The sequence below is a fragment of the Loxodonta africana genome, chromosome 24, assembly GCF_030014295.1.
Source record: "Loxodonta africana isolate mLoxAfr1 chromosome 24, mLoxAfr1.hap2, whole genome shotgun sequence".
Taxonomy (NCBI): domain Eukaryota; kingdom Metazoa; phylum Chordata; class Mammalia; order Proboscidea; family Elephantidae; genus Loxodonta; species Loxodonta africana.
In genome coordinates this window covers 16,257,387-16,274,950 of record NC_087365.1, presented here as the reverse complement: position 1 = coordinate 16,274,950, position 17,564 = coordinate 16,257,387, and the positions used below count along the sequence as shown (strand labels likewise).

Sequence of the window (17,564 nt, the reverse complement as noted above, 5' to 3'; positions counted from 1 at the left end):
TAGCCGCCTTCATCAGTCATCTCAGCCAGATCTTCTGGAGAACTTGCTGCAACTTCTATGTCAGCACTTGCTCCTTCACCTTGGACTTCTGTTATGAAATGGCTTCTTTCCTTAAACCTCATGAATCAGCCTTTGCCATCTTCGAACTTTTCTTCTGCAGCTCCCTCACCTCTCTTAGCCTTCATAGGATTGAAGAGAGTTAGGGTCTTTCTCTGGATTAGGCTTTGGTTTAAGGAAATGCTGTGGCTCGTTTGATCTTCCATCCAAACCATGAAAACTTTCTCCATATCAGCAATAAGGCTGTTTCGCTTTCTTATCATTAATGTGTTCACTGGAATAGCAATTTAAATTTCCTTCAAGAACTTCTCCTTTGCATCCACAACTTGGCCAACTGTTTGGTGCAAGAGGCCTAGCTTTCAGCCTATCTCAGCTTTCAACACACCTTCTTCACCAAGCTTAGTCATTTCTAGCTTTTGATTTAAAGTGAGAGACATGTGACTCTTCCTTGCGGGTGAATGCTTAGAGGCCACTGTAGGGTTATTAACTGGCCTAACTTCAATACTATCATGTCTCAGGGAATAGGAAGCCCAAGGAAAGGGAGAGAGACGAGGGAATGGCTAGTTGGTGGAGCAGGCAGAACACACACAACATTTACGGATTAAGTCACCTTCTTATATGGGCATCATTCATAGCATCCCAAAACAATTACAATAGTAACATTGAAGATCACTGACCACAGAATGCCATAACAGATATAATAATAATGAAAAGATGTGATATGTTGGTAGAATTACTAAAACATGACACAGAGACATGAAGAGAGCACACGCTGCTGGAAAAATGGCACTGATAGGCTTGCTCCACGCAGGGTTGCCACAAACCTTCAGTTTGTAAAAAAACGCAGTATCTCCAAAGTTCAATAAAAGTGAAGTGCAATAAAATGAGGTGTGCCTATATATATTTTTGTATTGCTTCACTGGTTTTGCTCCTCTAGAGAACCCAGATTAAGACACCTTCTTAGAGCATAGTGGCTTAAACAGCAAAGATTTACAATGATTTTTCATTGTACTATGGTTTGTCTGGACCAACTGGGCAGTTCTTCTTCCCCTGTGGTTTTGGTTGGGGGTCACTCATGTGGTTGAATTCAGTTGGGAGTTGAGCTAGGGCTGGAACATTAAATGGCCTCAGTCACACATTTTGGCCCTTGGTGCTGGCTATCAACTGGGAACTGAGGTGTTCCATTTTCTTCTTTCTCTTTTCTCTCTATCTAGTTTCAGTACTCTAGCCAGGGCTTCCTTACAACATGGTGCCTGGCTCCAAGACAGCAAAAGCAGAGCCTACCTAGCCCCTTAGAGATTAGGCCTCAAACTGGTACAGCATCACTTCTGTCCACTAGTCAAAGCAAGTCACAGGTCCAACCCAGATTCAAGGGGAGGGGAAACAGACTCCAGCCTTTGATGGGAGGAGAAGCTTGTGTGTAGAAGAATAGGGAGAATTGCAGGCAGCCATTTTTGAGGCAGTCTGGCATGGTGGTACAATCAACCTGGGATTTATACAGAGTGAAGTTTCTACTTTTCACAGACTTGTCTTCAAAAAGTAGTTCCTTTTCTCTCACCCACACAGGAATCTGATTTTTAAAAGAGAATATGACCTAAAAGGCTGTGTTTATAGACAAGAAGCTGGCCACCTCTTAGACAGGATCTCAGTTTCCTCATCTATAAAATAATGTTAGTCTAGAGTGGACTTCTGGAGCTATAAAACTCAGAAGAATAGCCTTCATGTGGATGTTCCTATTTGCTGCTATCATGAGAAAATATAATCATTTCCCACAGTGTTTTCCAAAGGGTCAGGAGTAAGAAGGCAACGTCAATAGTTCACAAACGTTCTTCTGTTTTTCAGAGATGCATTGTGGACACATAGCTTGTTAATACCCCATACATGGCCCCGTTTGAGTTTTCACTCCAAGGTTTTTACTTTAAATCTCTTGCCTGTCATATGCCACCATAGGCAACATCCCCCCCCCACCCCACACACACACCACCACAAAGAGTCTACATAATTTTTTTCATGACTTCAAAAGAGAATAGTCAGTCAAATCTGAAAGTCACAGGCAGGTATCAAGGTAGCGGAAGGCTAGGTACCACCTATAAGAAGTCAGAGTAACTCCACAAAAGTAATAATAATGTCACCCTCCATAGTCATCTTGGTATTATTACTTATATGTAAACGTAAAGGAGCCCAGACTTTGGAGACAGGTCTAGGACCTGGGGTTCAAATTCTGACTCTACCACCTACAGCTGTATGCCCTCCGTAGGGTTCTTTGTAAGGATTAAATGAGTTCATGTAACTGAGTGCCTGGCAGAAGGCCTGGTTCATAATAAGCCTACAACTAAGGGTGGCTGCCTTCATCATTACAGGCAGTCCCCAGGTTACCAATGAGGTCTATTCCTAGCTGTGTCTTTAAGTCAGATTTGTAGGTAAGTTGGAACAAGTACATATGGTTCTTATTCAGCCTTATTTTAGTGCAAGAAAAGGCTCGAAGCCTTTCACTCTTTTAAAAGCTGCAGTGCAGCAAGGGAAAGCGACTGTGATGAAGAATTTGTTGTGGGCTAGTTCAATCATTTCAAAGTGAGGGCAAATTTACATAACATCAAAGGGCAAGTAGTAGTTGTTCGGAATTCGGATGTTTGTAACCCAGGGAGTGCCTGTGTTTTATTTTCAGCTGAAGAAGTTGCAGCTCAGAAAACAACAAGCCTTCTGCATAGCAAAGCTGTTTGCTCTTCATCCACCCAGATGACCCCAACTCGTGGCAATCACATGTGTAAAAGTCATAGGGTTTTCAAAGGTTGATTTTTCAGAAGTAGATTACCAGGCCTTTCTTTCATGGTACCGCTGGGTAGATTAGAACATTCGACCTTTCATTTAGCTACTAAGCTCGGTAACCATTTGCACCACCCAGGGACTCCATCGTGTGAATCCTCCTTGCTAAATACTTCATATATGCAATTTTGAGTAAGCCTCCCAGTAACCCTGTAGTTATTGTGAAGATATAAAAAACTGAGCATTACAGGCTCAGGTAACTTCCCCAGGACCCATAGCTGGGACCAGGCAGAGCTGGGACCAGGCAGAGCTGGGATGCAAACCTGTGGCCCTGCTGAGAGAGGAACCCAGTGCAAACAGAAGACTCAGCACGTGTCCAGATCCAAAGAAGTAAACAAAAAACAGCTATCATTTGACATCAGTCATTAACCCATCTGGGCCTCAGGCTCTTCAACTGTAAAGTAAGGGATTGAAACTTGAAGCCTAAAATTCCATGAGATTTTATTTAAAAGTACAATAGAATTATTTTAGTGTTCTGTATGCCCTTCAAGTACTGTTTTAAAGCCACACTCTTCTAGTTTTGTGTCTTTAAGAAGTCTAGGTTTCTTGTCAACTCATTATGGTTGAGAAATCTCAAAACTATTCAAAAATACACCAGCAAGAAAAAAAATATAAGGCCCCAAATATCCTGGGACATAACCTCAAGTCCAAACATTCAAAATAGAATGAGTATAGAAATAATATCCAGCCCTTCCCAAAACTACATGCATAAATATATGCTAAATTCTCAGAATATCACCTACTTTAAGAACACAAGCCATTCTCCTCCCTCAAATAATATAAGGATTGAGAACTTTAGTGGTAAACTCTGTCCTATATTTCTATAATTTAAGTAAATAAAGACAAAGAAAAAGAAAATAGTAATTACTTTATTTTTAATTAGTCTTAGTTTCTTTTTAACTCTCTTCCCATCTTTCTTGTCTTGGGGTATACTTTGGGCCCACCAATGAGATTTTTCTACCATGTAAGTTGGCAAACTGGTGGATTCATTCCAAATCCTGCCAGTAGGTAATATGGTTTATATGTGGAAGGCAAGGTGGTGAGAAGGAGGTTTTTAAAAAGGAGACTTGTCACTTAGCTAATACATTATGTAATAGAAAAGATATAAAGAAATTATTCACAGGCTTGCTGGTTTGAGAATAACTTAAGTCCCTGCACAGAGCATCAAATTAACTGGTGGAATTATCTGTACCCACAGTTGTATTTTAGTTGTTTTTCTTATATTGAAGTCAAAAGAAAAATGCAACCTCCCTTTCAGGAAGAAAGAATAAAGAGCTATTTTTGTTTTCTTTATTATTTTTGGTGCTGCATTTTTGACAGTATTGCATGGGAATAACATAGATAGCTTTTCTACGTACAGGCCAAGCTCAGTGTCACACTGCAGGTAAAGATTCAGTGCAAATTTGGTCACATCGAGGAAATGAAAACTTAACACGGGTGAACGTAACTCTTTATAAAAGCTAAGTTCTCCCTAGGACTCTATACGTGCCCTGGGTTAACTCCAGAAACGAGCAGTATCCATAGAGTCATTAATCTTAGAGGAAGAAATATAAACCAGGTGGGGCAGGCTCTTAACGTCAGCTAGACCAGCCCACCAAAAGATGGCTAATTAGCTGGCCTGAGTGTCTGCAAGCTCCATTTGACGTTAACTTTGGCTCCTGCCAAGCTCAGCTCCAGAACAAAGAATGGCTATTTGCAGCTTGTCAGGTTTGAACATATTTGTATTACCAACTTGTAACATTTTCAAGGTTAGCAGAAAATTCTAGAATTCTGAGAACACAAAGCCATTTATTTTGTGTGACACCCACACGCCTCTTTCCCAGAAAATTCGGCACAGAGCATCATCCGGGCTCCGGATTTCTCAAGTCAGGCCTCACCACTGACATTGCCTTCTGAGCACCTCCTTCTAAGAACAATAACAATTGCCTGAGAGCTCGTTATGTGTCAGGCAATTCACAAGCGTTATGTCTGGTTGTTGCAACCACCCTACGAAGTGAACATCCTTATTTTACATATGGGGAAACTGAGGCAAAGTGTCACGTAAGTTGCCCAAGTTCACAGTTAGTGAGTTATCCACAATCTGAGCTTAAGCAATCAGATGGCTACATTGCCTCCCCTCCTATGGAAATGACATTCACAAGCAATTAATCTATGAAAAAATTGGAATTAACTCACAAATTTGCATAAAAAAGAAGCCCCTGGTCTTTATTAAAATCTGAACTCACTCAGCCAAAATGAGTTTGTGAAAAGCACAAATGCTACATTCAGTGATCACTGTACTTCCTTCAAACCAACACCCCTTGGTCTGGGTAATTGCACAACCAGCTGGACTGTTTTGACTGAATTGACCTAACACTTAAACTTGTATGTTTTTTTAAATACATTAAATTTCATCTAATGAGTAAATTAATAAGAAAAAGGGGAAAAGTTCACCTCACTGTTTGATTCAATGGATTAGTTCTTGGATTAAGTTGACAGGTTGCTTGAATTGTTTGACTAGCTCCTTTGTGTGTGTGACTGTGTGAGTTGTGTGTTTTCACAGAACTGGCTGCCAGTGCAGTCAAAACTGTGGGTGATGTAGACACAGCCTACAAAGTATCCCAAGAACCCATTAAAGTCAAAGTTGTTTAAATCCACTTTGTTCCAGGGTATTGTGTAAATATGAATTTTAATTTTACTTATTTTTTACTTCATATTTTTCCCTTTGCAGAAGGACTTGACATGTTTTCCAATTCATGATGCCATGAAAAATAAAGCACTTAGAGATCAAACAGAAGGGTTCCTCTAGCAGTGGTTCTCCAAGTGTAGTCCCCAACCAGCAGCAATAGCACCTTCCGCTGGGAATGTCTTAGAAATGCAAATTGTCAGCCCACCCTAGACCCATTGACCAGAAACTCTGGGGCAGGGCCAGCAATCTGTGTTTTAGCAAGCTCTGCAGGGGTTTCTGAGTCACTGGGTGGTGCAAAAGAGTTAATACCCTTGGCTGCTAACCCAAAGATTGAAGGTTCCAGTCCATCCAGAGGTGCCTGGGAAGGAAGGCCTGGCAATCTACTTTTAAAAAATCAGCTACTGAAAACCCTGTGGAGCACAGTTCTACTCTGACACACACGGGGTCATCATGAGTTGGAATTGACTTGATGGCAACTGGTAGGGAGGCAGTTTTGATGATCTCTCAAGATTGAGAACCACTGTCCTAAAGGAACAGAAAAAGACAATACTGCCAGGAACCCAAACAGGCATTTTTGTTCCAGTAAGCACTGAAAGGAGCCTTGGTGACTTAGTGGTTTAAGTGTTCGGCTGCTAACAAAAAGGTCGGCAGTTGGAATCCACCAGCTGCTCCTTGGAAACCCTCTGGGAGAGTTCTGCTCTGTCCTGTGGAGTCGCTATGAGTCAGAATCGACTCCATGGCAATGGATTTGGTTTGGTTTTGGAAGCACTGAAAAGGAGGTCCTAAGGACTTTCTGTTGTGCTTTAATGAACACTATCAGACGTCTTAAATCATGTTGTTTGTGTGTTTTTAATTCCCTCTTTTAATCTTTAAGCAATTCAAGCAAGAGTTTGGGTCAGACTGAACTGGCCAAGTAGATACCTGCAGACTGGTAATGGTGGATCCTTATAGATTCATACAATTAAAACTACCAAAATACCTAGAATCCAAAATGATCTATCTAGTTGTACCAGTCAGCTTTATGAAGTCAAATTGGATCAATAGTGCAGTGAGCTAATTATTTACTTGGGAATTAGCTATAATAACACAAAGCACTCAAATTCACTGAATGTAATTTTTTTTTTCAAGTAGCATAGAAATGCCCGAGTAGTCTTTTCAAGATTGGAAAAGTTGCCATAACCAAATGAAATGTGCCTTAAGAAGAAAAGAATTTCAGGAGCACATAAAAAGATGTTAAACATTATTAGACATTAAAAAAACCAAACCCATTGCTATCAAGTCAATTCTGACTCACAGAGACCCTATAAGACAAAGTAGAACTTCCCCATAGGGCTTCCAAGGCTGTAAGTCTTAACAGAAGCAGACTGCCATGTGTTTCTCCCATAAAGGCTGGTGAGTTCAAACAGCCACCCTTTTGGTTAAGCAGAAGAAAACTTAACTACTGTGCCATCCGGGCTTCTTTATCAGTCATTACCAAACCAAAAAACCCACTGCTGTCAAGTCCATTCCTACTCATAGAGACCCTGTAGGAGAGGATAGAACTACCTCATAGAGTTTTCAAGGCTGTAAGTCTTTAAAGAAGCAGACTACCACATCTTTCTCCTGTGGAGTGGCTGGTGGACTCCAACCACCCACTTTTTAGTTAGCAGCTGAGCACTTTAACCACCGTGCCACCAGGGCTTCTCATAGTAGTCATTACAGAAATGCAAATCAAAACCACAATGTGATACCACTTCACACCCACAAGGATAATTTTCAAAAAAAATGGAAAATATTAAATATTAAGTGTTGGCGAGGGTGTAGAGAAATTGGAACCCACATCCATTGCTGGTAGGGGTGGTTCCTCAAAAAGTTAAACATAAAATTACCACATGACCCAGTAATTCTATTCCTTGGTTTATACCCAGAAGAATTGAAAGCAAGGACTCAAATGGATATGTGCACACCAGTGTTCTTTGCAGCGTTATTCACAATAGCCAAAAGGTGAAAACAACCCAATATCCATCAATAGATGAGTAGCCAGACAAAATGTGGTACATGTGTACAACAGAACACCGTTCAGTAATAAGAAGGAATAAAATTCTAATACATGCTACCACATGGGTGAACCTTGAAAATATTATGCTGAGTGAAATAAGTCAGTTACAAAAGGATACATATTGTATGATCCCAATTATATGAAATATCTAGAATAGGCAAGGGTATAGAGACCATAGTTTATTAGTGGTTACCAGGGGCTGGTGGGAAGGGAGAGTGGGAGTTTACTGCTTAAAAGTACTGAGCTTCTGTTTTTTTTTTTTTTTTCTGTTTGGGGTGATGAAAAAGTTTTGGATCTAGGTAGTGGTAATAGTTGTACGACTTTGTGAGTGTGAATAATGCTACTGGATTATAACTTGAAAACAGTTAAATGGAAAATTTTATGTTGGGTGTATTTTAAGACAAGGAAGGAAGACAGGGAGGGAGGGATGAGAGAGAGAATGTGGGAAGGAAGGAAAAAGAAAAGGAAAGAAGGAGGAAAGAAGAAAGGAAGGGAGGAAAAGGAGGAAAGGAAAGAAAAGGAGGGAAGGAAGAAAGGAATGGTGTGTGCTCATCACCCCGACTGATGTCAGGGCAGGCTGTCTGAGATGTAGTGGAAGGAGAACTAATGCAGAGCTTCCCAGGAGGCTTCACGTTAGTTACAAGCATCTCTCTTTGTGACCTAGCATGGAAGGTTCCATTGTGCACCTGCCCCAGATTGTGGCTCTGAAGAATAAATACAAGGCTTACCTCTACATAGACGAGGCTCACAGCATTGGGACCATGGGCCCCACCGGCCGGGGTGTCGTGGAATTCTTTGGAATGGACCCTCGTGATGTTGATGTGTTGATGGGCACTTTCAGCAAAAGCTTTGGAAGCTCAGGAGGCTACATAGCTGGAAGGAAGGTAAGAGGGGGCCTCCTGTGTCTGTGTAAAACCCGAGTCCCCTGGGGATGCAGTCTGCCAGACTTCTCTGAATTCCTGAGAGCTTCAGTTCAGTTCACCACCCCTTTCTTGAGCTCCGTGGTTTAGCTACAGTGAATTCTCAGACAATTCAGGTGCAGAATGTCCAGGAGCTCAGCCTGTGAAGAGGGGGATGTGATGAGTAATTACATTCTTATAACATGACAACATCAGCAGTTACACAGGTAAAGACTTAGTGCAAAGAAGAGGGATAAGTAACTGTGCAGGACAGGAGAGTATCCAAGTCTTCTGGAATGAATGTCAGTCTTTTAGACCGATGTTTAGGGTTGGGGAATTGTTACATGTCTGAAGCAGAAAATAATGTATACCGAGCCACAGAAATGATAAGGGGATGTTAGAGAAGTGAAGTAGCTTGGTTTTTGTAGCATGAAAAACACAGCAAGGGTAATAACAACAGTAGGCAAAGGTCAGGTATTAAGGAGCTTCCCCCTTGTGCTACCAGTTTTAGGCTTTAAGAATTTTCACGAAGACAGTGGCTGTATCACAGATGTGCTTTTAAGTGATTTTCTGTGCAAAATAACTTTCTCCAGCAATTTTGGATAAGCCATAGGTCAAATCATCCTCTAACATCTAAAAATTCTGACCAAGTGAGCTTTATCCCTGTCATTCTATTGCCAATATCATCAAGGAGGTTGCTAGAATAAAACAACCATCAATACATGTTTGAAAGAAATTAACAAGAAGAGGGAAGGGAAGGAGAAACAGGAATATATATACATTATATAGATATGCCTGGGTTTGAGGGTAAAGGACCCAGTTACCTCTCCCTCTTCCCCATTATATGACAGTCTCATCCAAATCCTGACCAGTTATCTTATACAAGCCTACACCTGTTCCAAAGAGTCTGTGTGAAAGTGGCGTGTCTCTGCCCAGGAGTGGACAGCAGGGCACAAACCAGCTCCTGTAGCTTATCTATTAATTTTTTTTTTTTTTTTAAAGCTTATCGAAAATTCCCAATTTCAGCAGGAACAAGAGTTCAGACTCCTGATAAGCCAGTTAGACAAACCAGGGAGCGCAGCAGAAAATAGTACTGTCATTGGAACCCTGTGATTTAAAACAACAGGTTTCATGTTAGCCACTCAGCCTGCCAGGAGACACACAGATGCTTAAGATGTTCAGGGTTTTCAGGGGTCTTTTTTTACCCTTTAATAAGCCCTAGTCTCTCTGGAGCTCAAAGCAGTGTTTTCACCCGCCCTCCAGTGTCCTGGGGGAATTAGCTGGGTAATGCTAAAAACAGAGGGAAGGCCCAGGCTTTGACAAAAGTCAGCTAAATTTGGCAAAAGGTTAAATATTCCATTTCTTGTTCCTGTCGAAAGCAGTGGGATCAGAGGTTCTCAAATTTAGGGGTTCCCTTATGCAGACTACATTGCTTTGTAAGCTCGTGGTTTTGTGATTAACAGCAGTCTGAGCTACAGAATTTTTAACCATGTGTAACTGTTTCCTGAGCCAAAGGCACCTGAGTAAACTGAAGCAGGTGAATCTTTGAAATGCTGTCAAATCTGGTGGTTGCCACATTTTTCTCTGAGTTTCTTCATTGGATACCCACTTTAAAAAAGCTGGCGACGAGCCTGAAGAAAGGGCCAACTCACAGCTCAAGATGGCTCTCTCTCACTCTTCAAACTGAAGTCCTTTTAGTTGCAATATTTTTAAAGTGTGTTTGCTCTTTACTATGTAAAGAAAAAAAATTTTTTTTTCTTTACATGTAAAAAATGTAGCTGCTATTAATTTGGGATAGCTACTGAGCAATTGCAAAAATATTATAATTTACATTTTTTGAGCAATTGCAAAAATATTATAATTTACATTAGTCAGTATGCAAAAAAAAAAAGGTATGTAAATCTGTTCATTTGCTTGCCCTTTAAAGTACTGGTCATGTCCATACTTGGATTCAGACAGCTGCGTCATTTCTCCCTCCTATCCCTCCTCTTCTCTCTTTCCCCCTTCTGTCCTATAGGGTCGCAATGAGTCAGAATCGACTCGAGGGCGCTAGGTTTACTGGGCTCTGCTTTCTGCTCCCCGCTCCGCATTACACTGCAGTCCCCCTGTGTACCACTAGATGGCGCCAAGAATTAGTTTTTGGCAGAAACCCACAGCCCTGAGACAGCAAGACGCAAAACCCAAACCAAACCCACTGCCCTGGAGTCGATTTCGACTCAGCGACCCTATAGGACAGAGTGGAAATCCCCCATAGAGTTTCCAAAGAGCGCCTGGCAGATTTGAACTGCCAACGTCTTGGTTAGCAGCTGTAGCACTTAACCACCACACCAGCAGGGTTTCTGCAAAACACAAGACCTAGAAAATATTGGGTCCTTTCAAGACATGGAGGGTAAGCAGGATTTAAGGCGGCAGCTGAGAAAGTGCATGTGTTGTTCCCTGAGGATTTAAAAACGAAAACAATCAGATACACACCTATCTGGGATGGTTTTGGTGAGGCTACGATGTTATCCTTTGCTGTGGGCTTGATTCCAACTCATGGCGACCTCATGTGTGCAGAGAACTGTGCTCCTTCAGGTTTTCATGGCTGTGATCTTTCAGAAGCAGATCTCCAGTCCCGTTTTCCGAGGTGCGTCTGGGTGGGTTCAAACCCCAACTTTGTCTGGGTGGGCTCGAGTCCCAACCTCATGTCAACGCTTAGCTGTTCGCACTGCCCAGGGATTCCTGCGGCTGTGGTGACAGCAGATAGGATACGGTTCCCTTCCAGCCTAATGAGCCCATGACTTAACGGAATATAGATATGTCTGCTCTCACTTGCTGTTTACTTTTTCTGGTGTCAAACCTCTGCAATTCAGCTCCAAATTTGTTTTTCGAACAAGCGTGCACTAATGTAACTGTTGGTAATAGTCAAGAAATGATTCCATTGAAGAATCATGGTTTGAAAATTTGAGAACCAATTTTATCTTGAGGTTTAGGTTTTATAAGTTTAGGTTTTCATCTTTCTCTTTGCTTCACTTTAAGTCATAGTTTTTATCCCCCTAAACTTTGAATAATTTTGTGAAGATTTTTAAACTATGCTTTTTAACTGAAAGAACGTAAGATTGGGAAAATGTTATTACTGCAAGATATCAAGGATTTTGTACCAATGGATAGAAAAGCAACAAAACTAACGCTAAAAAAAGAAGGTTAAAGTGTATACCCTGAGACTTTAAATTTTTCTGAAACCCGAAATAATTTCAATTTCACTATGTTAATGGTTCTTAATGGATCTTAAGATTTGGACATAATCACTTGGGTCTAAAAGTCTAAAAAAAAAAATGAGCATGTCTGGCTCAGCTCTGCTTTTTTAAAATTACAATGTCAACATTGGTGATAGAGGGAGTATATTCCCAAAAACAGTGTTTAGGATGTTTGGCTCTAACAGCCCAATAGTAGTGTTTAGGAGACGCTAGACATCTTTGTAGAATAGGTCAAGCTTAGAGCTCTATTAGCAACCCAATGTGTCAGGTAGGAAAAAAGTATTTGGCAATAAACCAGGGGAGAAAAAAAAAAATTGGCTTGGTGCTAAGGTATCTCCACAGAGTAGAGTTTCTGTTTTGGCCCCAGCCTCCCCCTCACAAAATGTGCTACAAATTCATCTCTGCTTACCGGAGTGTACTGCCCTGGGTGCGCCCTTCTCCTCCCATCCTAAGAATACTGCTAAAACAGTCTCTTAAGAACTGGCAAGATTTTGCTGTCTTTCTCACTGAGTTTGGAGCTGCTGTAGATGAGCTGTGAATAGACCAACCTGGAGCCCTCAGGACCTTTGAAGTGAAATGTCAGGTCATTACTTCTTTCTACCGTCAGAGCCCCATGCCATGAACAGCTTCTTTGAAGAAAGCCTGAGCTGATGGGGCTAGGTTTCTTATTCTTAATTTATTTTTTTATTTATCCAGTTGCTGAGGCAATATGGTCAACATTGCAGATTCCAGTTTCTATGATCCAAATATTTCTCTATTCCTGGACCTTGTGTCCTCTTGCAAGCCTGGTGCTAACTACTGGCTTTCACAGCCCCCACAGACAAACCAGAGGCTTGTCAATACATGAAACAAAGGCAGCCTTCATGATTGATTAGCTGTGTGGCTGGAATTCTGGAGGAGGAAAGTGGAGCAGGGCAGCCAAGGTTGGGGTGAGCATTAGCCTCAGAAGCCTGCACACCAGGCGAAGGCAGGCCCCTCACAGAAGGCAGCTCTGCCCTGTGGGCTGGCCCTGGCTGTATTTAACGGCCCTTTGAAGTAAATGAGGGTTGTGGAATGAGCATCAAGATGTTTATTCTAAGACCCTCCTGTCTGAGTTCCTCAAGAAAAGCCACCCTTGCCCTTGAACTGTAGGCCTATGGATACAGAAACGAATCAGGATTTCAAACTTACAAATGAACTTGGAAACCTCAGTATGAGGAGACTTCTAACCCACCCTGAGGAAGACACAACCCAGACTCACCTTGCAAAAGACCAAAGTCAACTCTTAATTCTTGGCTCATGGCACTTAGTCTGGGAACAAAAGGAGGGAATCAAGGCTTTCCTTGATGCTCTCCAGAAATTACTCACAGAGCCCCAGTCTCTGAGCCATGCTTGCAAATTAGCCCTGTCCTTAAATGTAGGCTCTAGGAGGAAGCAGGCTCAGTCTAGAAGAGATAAAATTATGGGCAAGACAGTCTTTAGGTTAAAAGGGAGTGATATCCCACTGATAAGATACTTACCCATACTAAGAGTGCTCATGACCTTAACTTTATGAAATTTCTAAATTTATGAAAGAAAATTGGGGGATGTGGACATTGGGAAAAGAGCCTTTATAGGAATTGAAGGAACTTTGGTTTCTTTCCTCAGCTGATCTTTATCAGGGATGCCTCAAGACCAAGTGGATATGCTACATTCATTCCTAAGAATGCAGCTTAGTACCCCCGGGTTCTTCAGAGAATTCCTAGGTAGTGCAAAAACTTAATGCACCTGCCTACTAACCAAAACATTGGAGGTTAGAGCTCCCAGAGGTGCTTTGGAAGCAAGGCCTGGCAATCTACTTCCAAAAAATCAGCCATTGAAAACCCTATAAAGCACAGCTGTACTCTGTCACACGTGGGATCACCATGAGTCAGAATTGATTCAACAGCAACTAGGTTTTTTTTTTTTTTTTTTTTATGTCTGTCAGAGACTCTCGCCATCCTCTGTCCCTGAAACCCCTTTTGCTTTCCATTACACCGTAAGTTTTTACCAAGTCCCTCCTAAGTATTCACCACTGTGGACTATGAGAGAAGTGAGTAACTCCATCCCTACCCTCAGGAAGGTTTCCGTTTCCTTGGAGAAACGAGAGTAATAGACACGAAACATATTTAGAATAATATGATTCATCTGTGATTTAGTACTATATAAAATTGAGTCTATCAGGAATTAAGAAAAAAAAAAAAAGAGTAATTCCTGTGGATTAGGAAAAGAACCACAGGATAAGCAGAAGTTGCCTTGATCCTCTCTGTGTCTCTCTGTCCCCAAACAATAGGATTATTTTGAGACTTAAATGTGTTAATGAGTTCTTAAAACAGAACCTCGAGCAGCGATGAATATCAGCTATGGTGTTAGCTTCTAGCCCTGTCTGCCCCTTCAGAATCCTTCAATCTCCCTCTCTTTTCCTTTCTTTCCATTTCTACTGCAACCACCTCAACAAGGATGGAGGAAGAGCTGGAATTGAAATCTTTGGTTTGATGTCTGGGCATGCTAATGTGGGTTAGTGTTTCAACCTTAGTACATTAAAAAAAAAACCTTCTGCAAAATGAGGGAGGTAGAATAAAGACATTTTGAGGGCTTTTTGTATTTTAAAAAACCCAGTGACGTACCCGCAAAATACCCCAGTTCTAAGAATCTTTGAGTTGGCAATCTATTAACAATAATTGTGAACGACATCAGGTATTCACTACGTATCAGACATTTTACTAATATGTCTTAATGCACTTAATTTTCGTAATGACTTGAGGTAGGTATTGCTATTATCTCAAGAAAAGTAAGACACAGAGAGGTTCAGTAATTTGCTCCAGGTCACATACCAAAACAAAACCAAACCTGTTGCCTTCGAGTTGATTCCAACTCATAGCGACCCTATACGACAGTAGAACTGCCCCACGTGGTTTCCAAGGAGCACCTGGTGGATTCGAACTGCTGACCTTTTTGGTTACCAGCCATAGCTCTTAACCACTACACCACCAGGGTTTCCCCAGGTCACAAAACAGAGTCACAGTTTGAACCCAAGCAATCAGATTCCAGAGACTGTGTTTGTAATTCCTGGATCAAGCCTCCCTCAAGGGGATCAGAAGCACTAGCTTTTCCAACTACTTCCAATTGACTCCTCCATTCTTTGCTGATAAGACACCATCCTCATTCCTAATTTTAGCACATACCCGTGTCTTTCTCCTTCCTCTCCATCCATCCAAACCTACCTATCCTTTAAGGCTAAATCATTTCCTTGAAACACCTGTTTTCTGACACTGGTCCACATGAGCCTCCATCATCCTGATCCCTTCACTCCACCCCACTCTTCTACTTGGCTTCCCCAGCACTCTGCAGGGAGACATTCACTCTCAACATAAAATAAAAAATCTCTGCTGCTGGTCATGGAGGAGCACTGAATGTAGGACTGTGAAGGACAGGTTGGTTGCAGCTACCCTAGAAAATGGCCACCTCTTTCTTTGCAATGCCCCTGGGTTTACCCAAAGTGAATCCTGAATGTTGTGCAGCCAGTACCTAAAATCAGGCGATGAACCTAAATATAACTTACTGCCGTCCAGTCGATTCCGACTCATAGCAACCCTATAGGACAGAGTAGAACTGCCCCATAGAGTTTCCAAGGAGCGCCTGGCAGATTTGAACTGCCGACCTCTTGGTTAGCAGCTGTAGCACAAACTCTTCAAATTTGGTGAAAGCCCACCCAATAGTTTTTAGAAGATTCATTAAACAACAGAATATACAGAAACTCAATTTTAATTATATAAATGGATAATGGATGCCAGGGTCTAGCCTGTGGTCCCTTTCTATCCCCCTCCCCTCTTGGACATCAGCACATATGCACATCATAGCCCTATGTAAGTCCTTCTTACATACTTTTTGGGAGAAAAGATGAAAGGGAAGGGGGGAGGAAAGGAAGAAGGGAGAAAGGCAGGGAGGGAGGGAGAGAGACTGATTTAGAATGAAGAGGAAGAAAAGGTTTAGAATGGAGGATTTGAAATGAAAACAGGGAGGGAAAGTGGGGAGGAAAGGGGATAAACGGAAAGGAAGGAACAAAAAAACAAAGATTCTGAAATGAAGGAGGCGAGGAGGGAGAAAGGAAGGCAGGGAAGAAGGAAGAGTGGGAGAGAGAAGGGATTTAGGAGGAAGGATGCATTGAAGGAGGCAGGAAGAACAGAAATGCAGAGCGATTTGTTCCTCCTGTGGGTCAGGTTGAGGGATCCTGTCAGGCAACCTCCTTCACTGAGGAGGTAAATTACGAATCTTTAAAGCATTTGTGAACAACCATGCCCCACACTTACCCCAAGAGAGATGGAAAAGTGAGGGGCAGGGTGTGGTCCCAGGATTTGGGTAGGAATGGATATGTTCAGAGGTGGCAGTTGATATAGCCACTGAAGGAGGGGAGCAGGGGATGGGCCTGCCCAAAGCAGAGAATCCTTCTTGGGGATTACAGGTCAGCGCTTCTTTTCCACTTCCTGAGAGCTTCTCTCAGATCACCTTTGTGTGGGAATTATTGGGGAAGGCACCTAAGTGGCATTCTAAGCTCTGTCACTATCCTTCAAAGAGAAAGTGATTGGTCCATCACAGGTCCCACTGCTAATGCAGAGAGCTGTCATCAGCCCATTAGCTTTTCTACAGGGCATCCTGAGGATCCCAGGCCGTGTGCCAGTACAAGCGGGCCCACAGATGGTCTGCCCAGCAGGGACTGAGCAAACCCAGATGCCAACCTTAAGGTGCTCCCCATTGCGGTGTTAGACTATTGGAGCTTCTTTTGGGCTCTCTGCTGACTTACCTGGGAGTTTTCTTTGGGCCTCAGGAGTCAAGCATATAGGTGAAGAATTGTTCCTACCATTGAAGACCAAAATTATGTAGTAGATCAGCACTCCAAATAGTGTTGCACAAAAATTCCAATAGTTCTCAACTGCCCAAAGCATAAACTCTGAACTCCTTGCCTTTATGTCTATCTGGTCCTAACCTACTCTTTGGTTTAATTTCCCACTAACCTCCAGTCTGTCATTTGTTGTTCTCCAAACATGCTATATCAGTTACTTTTTCTGTTCAACAAAAAAAAAAAAAAAAAATTTAGTAACTAAAAATGCTACCATTTATTTAGCTCATGATTCTACCCATCAACACTTTAGACTGGGCTCAGATGGACAGTTCTTTTGGCCACAGCTGAGTTTACCCTCATGTCACAGTCACAGCTGGTAAGCTGGGGACTGGCTGGCCTAGGATGGATGGCCTCAGCTGTGAAGGCTCTTTTTCACTCCATCTGGCTCTTATCCTCCTGCAGGTTAGCTAAGGCTTGTTTACATTGCAGATGAGAAGGGTTCTGAGAGAACAAAAACACTCAAGTTCTCTTGAGGCCTAGGCTCAACTAATGTACCATCACTTCTGCCACATTCCATTGGTCAAAGCAAGTCACAAGGCCAACCTGAATTCATCCGCCTCTTGATGGAAGGAACTGCACAGTTAAATTGTAGAAGTGCAAGGGTACAAAGAGAGGAAGAATTACAGCCACATTTTTTTAGAGCAATCTACTATGCATGTCACCTGCTTTTCTACTTCCTGTATCTTTGATCAGCCTCTTCCTTCTGCCAGCTCCACCTACCCACCCACCCACACACACACAAATTTTCTTTTCCTTTTTATCTTCATTCTTCATTCTTCAAGGCTTAGTCACTTCCGCTACCTGACTAGAGCCTTCCCTGATCCAACTAGGGAGGCCCTCTTTCTTTCCTCTCTAATCTCACTGCCCCGTTGTACATACTAGTTTGCATGTACTGTTACTTTTCCTACTATCACTTTTCCATGGGCACAATCTTATATAATATTCT

General features: G+C 42.1%; 1 protein-coding gene across 1 annotated transcript in view; it reads left to right on the top strand.

The window, feature by feature from the left end:
* Positions 1-17,564, top strand: part of SPTLC3 (serine palmitoyltransferase long chain base subunit 3) — a 179,058-nt gene that overhangs the window by 120,113 nt on the left and 41,381 nt on the right. The window contains 1 exon segment of the mRNA XM_003411470.4: positions 8,251-8,470. Coding sequence (XP_003411518.3) covers positions 8,251-8,470 — 220 coding nt within the window.